This window comes from Nestor notabilis, unplaced genomic scaffold (genome assembly GCF_000696875.1).
Source record: "Nestor notabilis isolate BGI_N333 unplaced genomic scaffold, ASM69687v1 scaffold5452, whole genome shotgun sequence".
NCBI classification, from domain to species: Eukaryota; Metazoa; Chordata; class Aves; order Psittaciformes; family Psittacidae; genus Nestor; species Nestor notabilis.
The window spans coordinates 11,918-20,323 of NW_009918630.1; the positions used below are offsets into that span (position 1 = coordinate 11,918).

At 39.6% G+C, this 8,406-nt stretch overlaps 1 protein-coding gene across 1 annotated transcript; it reads left to right on the forward strand.

Moving 5' to 3' along the window:
• The first annotated feature begins 799 nt into the window (after nucleotides 1–799).
• Nucleotides 800–8,196, forward strand: RGS20 (regulator of G-protein signaling 20). The gene is made up of 4 exons (XM_010009804.1): nucleotides 800–948; nucleotides 4,692–4,778; nucleotides 5,565–5,799; nucleotides 7,266–8,196. Exons 1-4 carry the CDS (start codon nucleotides 803–805, stop codon nucleotides 7,452–7,454), a joined length of 657 nt encoding a protein of 218 aa, XP_010008106.1. The 5' UTR covers nucleotides 800–802; the 3' UTR covers nucleotides 7,455–8,196.
• The last annotated feature ends 210 nt before the right edge of the window (nucleotides 8,197–8,406 follow it).

Genomic DNA, 8,406 nt, shown 5'->3' on the forward strand with positions numbered 1-8,406 from the left:
TTCCAAAAAGGTGTTCTAGAACAGTGCAAAAACCACGACCAGTGCTTCTAACGAAAATTGTCTTACGCTGTCTTCAGCTGGAGAGGTAACCAAAAACCTGCATGTTAAATACTAACATACAGCCATGTGCTTTCTCCATTAGTAATTCCTCATCTTACAGAAGCAATTGATGACTCCTTGAGAGAAACACACATTAAAGAAACTGTGGCAGACAGACCAATAATGGACAGATAAGCACTGGCCCTTCCCCTTTGCTAGAGGGCATCCAGCAGGTTTGAGACATCTCACCGAAGTCCAGATTTTCAGGAGAGCTCAGGAGTCTCACTCAAGCATCACTAAGCCTATGTACTGGCTAATCGAGAAAACAAAAGGAAAAAAAAAAGACTCTACATCTATCCTGTACCATTTCTTTCAGGACTGGCCTTGAAGTCAAAACCTCAGGAAACCCTTTTCAACTCCTAGGCTTGTATATCACTGTGCTAAGAGCTGCAGCTATTTGAGACCCCTCGCTTCCATTTTTTGCTCTCTGCATCATCACTCCCTTCTCTCTGTATTCCCACCCATGTGCGGAAGTCATTAGCCCTTTGCTTTCCACCACAGCACTTAAATAAAATGAGCGTATCTTCCAAAGCATTCAACACGCAAGAGCTTCTGTGGGGAAAAAAAAATCAAGCATTTAGCTTTTCAATTCCTTTGTGGCTGTGGCCTTCAGCACTTTTTGGTAAGACTTTTAAGGGAAATAAAAGGAAAAAAGAGATATCTATGTTTCTGACTTCCCCCTTGTCTTGCTGTCTTGCAGCCCATGGGATCGGAGCGGATGGAGATGCGCAAACGGCAGATGTCTACGACCCAGGAGACCCCAGGTGCTGCACAGGCTCCGCTCAGCGCAGGAAATCGAGGGTCCAATGCCTGCTGCTTTTGTTGGTGCTGCTGCTGCAGCTGCTCATGGTAACCCCTCTCATTCAAGCCTCTGGGGAACAGAACAGCAGGGGAGGGAGGCAACAGCCAGTGTATAGACAACACAAGCCAAACAAACCAGCTGGGTAATTCTGCAAGTCTGGAACTAAGAGAGATGACCGTGCTCTAGCACTACGCACAACCTTCCACTCTAGTTTACTCTTTTTTTTTCTCTACCATTTAAATAAGATTTTATTTTTTTAATAATCTCTACAGTATCTCTGTTGTACTTTTGTTGTGTAACAGAAGGTCCCTTTCATGCAGGACTGGTTCTTCTCAGCCTTGAGTTTCACAAAGGTTTCCACTAAAAACTGAAATCAATACCAGAATACATCACAGCTTTAGATTCAGGACAGGGACTTAACAAGCAGCACAGACTGTTAAGTGGAGTTAGGAGAATGTGGCAGAATTTGTAGGTCAGAAAGCAAATAACCAGGTGCCCAACACTGTTCTTTTGTTTCAAAGGCAACTGGATCTGTTGTCATTAATTACTGTTGCCAATTCATGGCACCTGCAACTCACGTGAACTTAATTCTTAGGATCAGAGACTTCAAACATTGTGGGTATTTGCTGAAGATGAGGAGTTAAGCAAAACCGAATTCAGAACTCCCATTACAAGTGTTAAGGAGGAATATCTATCAAGGAATCAAAGCAAGAAGAAAAGGAATCACTCAGCTCCTTAAATTAATGATGTGTTGTTCACATTCTCTCTCTTACCAGCTCCTCCAGATCCAAATGATTTCATTCAAAACAAAAGCTTCCACTACTTGAAGTCCTGTATCTGGTTCAAGGCCAAGTGTTAATTAATGGGCACAACCAGAACTTGCATTGAAATAAAAAAATAAAAAAAAGAAGTCTTAAACAACAGTAGGAATTCAACCAAAACACTGGGAGCAAGTTGAGTGCTTCTTACAATGCACTATCCACTACATACACACTTCAAAACAAGCAAACCTGGCACTGAGGTGAAGGGAAGAAGTCAGAAATAACCTTACAGCCCAGGCTGGGTACCTATTCCACCATTTTTTTCCAACAGGAGCTGTACAAATGCTTTGGAGTACTCCATTAAAGGCAAGGGAAGAGCAGGCAGATCACTCATTTTCTATTAGTCCTCAGCTCATCAGAAGCCAAGATACCTGCTTCTGCCCTCTCTAATGCAAGTAGTTAGCATTTTGTAAGGACTAAAGGCTGCTTGGACTTCTTTTGCAAGATGCCAAGTACTCTAGCTGTGATCCCACCAAGTTTTTCAGCAGGTACTTAGAGGTTAACTAAGGTAGAGTGTCTATACAGGATCAGTCTGCTACCTCACAGGATGGCATCTACATTAAAGCATCTCAATACAAATTCCAGTGTAATCTCATCTGCATAACTGTCCAGTGCAATCTTATTGAATCATATAGACTGGTTATAGAATGGTTAATGGCTCCATAGAATGGAATCTCAAGCGGCTCAGTCTAGAGCTGCATTACACAAACACACATCGTTCCATAAAAGGGAAGAATAAGGCACATTTATGTACTAAGTCAGAGTACATAAAATTTGCATATCATCTTTTAAATTGTTGATAAAGTGCTTTTTTGCCATTTTACCTGGTATTTTCCAGGGTGCTTATTTCCTGTGCACCTTGCTATTCAAACAATTCAAAGAAAGCAATTTACTCAATAGGGTGTGTGAAAGTACCTGAATTTCATGATGCCTAACATTCCTATTTGCATTTCAGAATCACCTGGGAAACCAGAACAGGCTCCAAAACAGAGCAGCTTGTTTTAGCTTTAAAATAATTTGATTTTTTTGAGAACGATTGTTTTCTAGTAGCAAGAAATGCAAAACAAACCGTAATTAAGCTATTTATATTCCCTATTCATAGAGCCTTTCCTCAAAATAGCTCAAGCACTTTGAACAGAAAAATTATGAATAGGAATAAAAATAACAGTCTACATGACTCATGCAGCTAAGTTGCTGAACATCCAATATTCAGCATACTCTTAATAGTAGATTTAGAGTGAAGAACTGGTGAAATGAGGCTCTCAGCTGGATGCTCAGAGCTTGTGTTCATTCCTACAGGCACAACTCAAGCTTCCAGCCTGTTACTCTTCCAGATCCTGAGAAGATGCAGTATTGCACAAGTCTCTTTTTCTTTACCTGCACATTTCTAAAAAGGGAAAGAGCCTGCCTGAGAGTAATTTTCTGAGGAATGACATATTATTTTAAAGAAGCTGTTATTTCTTTTGTCTTTTTTCCCCCCTTTTATGCATTATCCTATGAAAACTGTGATCTTTTCTGTTGGTTCCCCTCAATCCAAAAATAACTGACAAGCATATCACTACTTATCTGGGTGCGAGGAGTACATAATATACCACTTTTCATATTAAAAGAAGGCCAGAATCCTATATATTCCAAAAGAATAGAGATCTAACACTACTACTTAGTTTTTAAATCTTATGTTATTCTGAAACGGTGAACTGAAATCACAGAACCATAGAATGGTTTGGGTTGGGAAGGGACCTTAAAGATCATCCAGTACCAAACCCCCTTGCCATGAACAGGGTCACCTTCCACTAGACCAGGTTGCTCCAAGCCCCATCTAACCTGGCCTTGAACACTGCCAGGGATGGGGCAGCCACAATGTCTCAAATGAGAAAGACTCATCAACTACAAAAGGAATTCTTAAAAGCTGAAGTTAAACTAACATCTGATGAAAGCAGCAGGAGTTGAGAGCTACCCGTCCATGGGAAATGAAAAACTCCCTCTCGATGATCACTAGCGATTACAGCAAACCCTTATTATTTTTGCAATGCTATAAACAAGCCAATACTTATGTCCAGTCAGACAAACTCAAAACGGTATTCAACAATTATTTATCTGCTCTTCATGCCTCAGGCCTCACATTTTGAAACATATACTAGCACTTTCTTAAAGTTGCAGTCAATTACCACACAGTCTGGCTAGATCGACACTGAAATCCAAGTGATGCTTACACTTCCAACGTCACACACAGCGGTGTCTAGCTTGCTTAAAACTTGTGCTCCAGCTTCTGAACTCTGGCTTTTTTGTATCATAGTATTACCACTCTAAACCAGAGCCTTGGCCTGCATCATGCCTTATAGATATACAAAATAGCCAAGAATAAGACAGAACAAACAACGCCAAAACCAAATCAACCAACCTGGTCAAGTGCAAGGTGTCCCTGTCTGTGGCAGGAAGGTTGGAACTGGATGAGCTTTAAGGCCCCTTCCAACCCAAACCATTCTATGGTTATATGAACCTTGAAATCTAGCTCATATAAAACCAGCGCATCAGGTCTAACTTAAGTAAAAAAATTGCATTGGGCATACACAGTATAATAAGCATCAATGGAGAACGGATCTGCTATGTGATAAAGGGTACATGTGTGTACATTTATCTATACATGTGTGTATATATACACTTGTGTGTATATAGAGGGACTTGGACTTAATTATCTTTATGGGTCCCTTCTTACTTGAGATATTCTATGAATCTATGACCTCTGTATAGAAAATGTATGTGATACAATATTGAACATCATTCACCTACATTAAAGTTTGCCACGTTTATATAACTGTAAAATTAATGTCAGAGTCTAACTATGGGTAATGTGGCTACTGTTAGCTTTTGCTACCTGATTTCTTCTAGGTATCAGAGGAAAATCACCTGATATACCTTCAGCCTTTTCCTCTATAAAGTTGACTAAATTTTTGTTTGCTGCCTTGCAGTCTTACTGTTAGAAATCAAGATGAAGAGAGAGCAAGGAGAACATCTCATGAACTACAAGCAGAGGGCATTCCAAACTGTGAGGAAAGGTATGCTCTTTACTAAGTGTTCTGTCAACCTAAAATGAAACAACGTGACAAAACATACTAAACAATTAAAGTGAATTACCAGTCATTTATGCTGAATTTGCAGTCACCAAAGGTCCAATACGTAATCTTTTACCTCACTTACATGGAGGATATAGCCGCATCCCCACTTTTATAACACGGCAGATCAAAACCAGCATTGTGAACACAGTCTCCCTTTTTTTCTGAAATAACTTTAAAATACATCCTGTTCCCAGCCAGCAGCTATGTAATGAAGGTAACTGGCAGTGCTCAGCCTTACAAAAATAATAAAGAGGAACTCAAATCCTCCCAAGTCAGGGAAGTGTCTCTTCAGAATTGCTCAAACAGGTAGGAGCACCTGTAACAGACGGGAGGGTACCTTTTATGGGATTTTGAATCATTGCTTCTACATATTTTCATTCCATTTCTAACAATGATCCAGCAAGGACTATTGGTTATAGAAAAAATGCTTAGCTGTTTCAGAGGGACTTCTTCGTTGCAATTACTTTGAGCAGTAAACTGCAATTTCAGCATCAAAGCACTAGCAATCATCTGCATCTGAGTTTTTGATAAGCACACTTTGAAAAAGCATCTTATAAATATGTTTACTAGAGTTTGCACTTGGTAGTTCCAGTGAGGAATGGAGCCCCATGAACCTTGTGATTTTGCTCCATCGTGATGGTAGCTGCAAACTGCTTGAGTAACAGTCATTCATTTCTCTCTTCTTGTCCTCTCATTCCTCCTCTTGTCCTCTTGTTCCTCCTCAAGCCCTGCTCCTACTCTTGAAGAAGTAAATGCCTGGGCTCAATCATTTGACAAGTTGATGCTTACTCCAGCTGGCAGAAATGCTTTTCGTGAATTTCTACGAACAGAATTCAGCGAGGAGAACATGCTTTTCTGGATGGCCTGTGAGGAACTGAAACAAGAATCCAACAAAAGTGTCATTGAAGAAAAAGCAAGATTAATTTATGAAGATTATATTTCTATCCTTTCTCCAAAAGAGGTATATTAACTTTCCCCAAAATACTCTTTCATGCTGCTTTGCATAGTTAGTTCTAACATGTGTTTAAAGCTTTAATACTCAGGGAGAACTTGCCCCTCCATTCCGCTGTCATCACATAGGGATTTAGGGGAGAAAGGCAGACCCATTGTTGAGGTGAGATGGTCAAAACTACTTTCACTGTCTGTAAAAGCTCTTCCTATGCTACCCTGCCAAGCTGGTGTGAAATCTTTAGTTTGAGGCACAAATATACAGTTGATCACCTTAACCCTGATCAAATTTTGTCAGACAAATCAGTTTCTTTATTCTTTGCACTAGAAAGTGATCGTGTGCATCTCCCCAAACGCACAGCAACCACAAAGTGTTATTTGCAAAGCACAAATTGCTCAAAGAGCAGCTGACAAAATATGGCAGAGAACAAACATGCTGACTTCCTGAAAATTTGCAAAACTACCCGTCACATTGCTGTTAGCAAACATGTCAAGTTCTGAAGACACCTCAGTTCAGTTTGAATATAATCCTGCCAAGTAGGCTGGAAATTTAAACCTTCCAGTATCTTTGCAAAACTCAAACTTAATTGTTTGTGGTGCAAGCTATACTTACGGATTTATACAAATGCTGTTTAAATCTTGTCAGCCTATTCCAGTAATACTGATGTCTTTCTACTGACATTACATTCTTACAGGAAAAAAAAAAAGAGAACATTATTTGTATGTTGCATGGAATCATTATACAGCCATATCTCTGGTTCACAGCAATTCACCCTGCTTTCTAACAGGAATTTGATTAAGCAACAGCTTAAAACAGGGTTACAGTTTCCGTCTGCGTCATACTGCTTACTCCAAATTCAGTCTCTTTACAATAGCACTAACTCCCAAGGAAACGAACTGTCACAAAAAATTACAAATTCTCTCTATTACAGAGCAGGAAGTTGGTCTGGAAATAGTCCACCAGTCTCCCAGGTTTCAGTAATAATGGGATCACAGCCAGCCTTGTCCAGAGTAAAGTTGCCTCAGGGAAAAAACTTCTGTATCCATACTAAAGATACTACTACTTCCAAATTTCAACACAGCCATTTTTTGCCCAAATATATTTATCAGTTTTTACACTCTTGAAGGACACCAGCTGAAATCACAGAATGGTTTGGGTTGGAAGGGACCTTAAAGCTCATCTAGTTCCAACCCCCTGCCATGGGCAGGGACACCTTCCACTAGACCAGGCTGCTCAAAGCCCCGTCCAACCTGGCCTTGAATATTGCCAGGGATGGGGCAGCCACAGCTTCTCTGGGCACCCTGTTCCAGTGCCTCACCACACTCATAGGGAAGGACTTCTTCCTAATACCTGATCTAAATCTGCCCTCTTTCAGTTTATATAAACAAGAGTGCCTTTTCAAACAGTAAAACAAACCTAAACCCCCAAATGTACTATTCACCACTATTATTTACGTGACTCTCTGTTTTAATATGCAGGTCAGCCTGGACTCCAGAGTAAGAGAAGTTATTAATCGAAATATGCTGGAACCCTCACAACATACCTTTGATGACGCACAGCTTCAAATTTATACCTTAATGCACAGAGACTCCTACCCACGGTTTATGAACTCTGCTATTTATAAGGACTTGCTTCAGTCCTTATCTGAAAAATCCATTGAAGCATAGAATTTTTTCTTAAATGTATTTATTTTAAAACAAACAGAACTCTGGGCTACATCAATCCACAGGGAATTTAGAATTAATCAGATATTTACCTGAAAATAACTCAGGCAAGTTTCACTACGGACTGAATGATTTAAACTCGCACAAGGCTCTGACACAATCAGCTAACTACAGTTTCTGATCAAATTCAGTGTGTCTTTGCAGAAGAGAATGAAGAGAACAATAAGAAAATGTTGTTCAAAAAATGCAGTATTTCTGTTTCTTCAAACACAGCATGCAATTCAGATGCAAAACTGTTAGCAGCGTATGTGTGAGGCACAAATACCAACTGAGCACGAAGACTACATTTTATTTGTAAGTGGATTGTTAGAATTTTCTGGAAAACCAAACCAGTTGCCCCATCCACACTGTGACCAAAGTGAAAACAGTACTGTCAATATCTGGGTTACATGAGACAAAGTTTCGCACATACCTGGCTTAGGTACAATCCACTTGTCTTGGTATATTTAATGCATATATGGTGCACTAATGGAAAATGGTATGGCAATCTCAAGTTTATGGAAGCTAATGGCTGAAATAATGCTGCCTATAAAAATCTTTTGCTGAAGAATTGTTACTTTACTACTAGAGTCTGCTGAATGCATTTTTAAGTTCATACTGTTGATGTTTATAATGTTAAATTATTTACTTAAAACGAAGAAGAGTCTGGGCATTTAAATTCCAAAATAAAGCACAAGAATTGTCACATATTCTTCTCTTCCCTTGGTAGGTAGATGTATAAACCCTTCACTATTTGCTCCTGAGAGGATGGCATTATCAGCTGTCTTGATTTTGTACATATTAAATTGTCCCGTTATCTCACAGATGTTGTAAGGTTTCTATTCCAGATACACACATATTTAACTGAGAAAAGAAGGAAGCTGGAACTATACTGTTCTGATACAGCACTATTTCA

Excerpts from the sequence above, each read along its gene's own strand:
- RGS20 (XM_010009804.1), top strand. The coding sequence starts at position 803 with ATGGGATCGGAGCGGATGGAGATGCGCAAACGGCAGATGTCTACGACC. Across the intron at positions 949-4,691 it reads TGCTGCTGCAGCTGCTCATG|TCTTACTGTTAGAAATCAAG; the intron begins GTAACCCCTCTC and ends GCTGCCTTGCAG. Across the intron at positions 5,800-7,265 it reads CTATCCTTTCTCCAAAAGAG|GTCAGCCTGGACTCCAGAGT; the intron begins GTATATTAACTT and ends TTTAATATGCAG.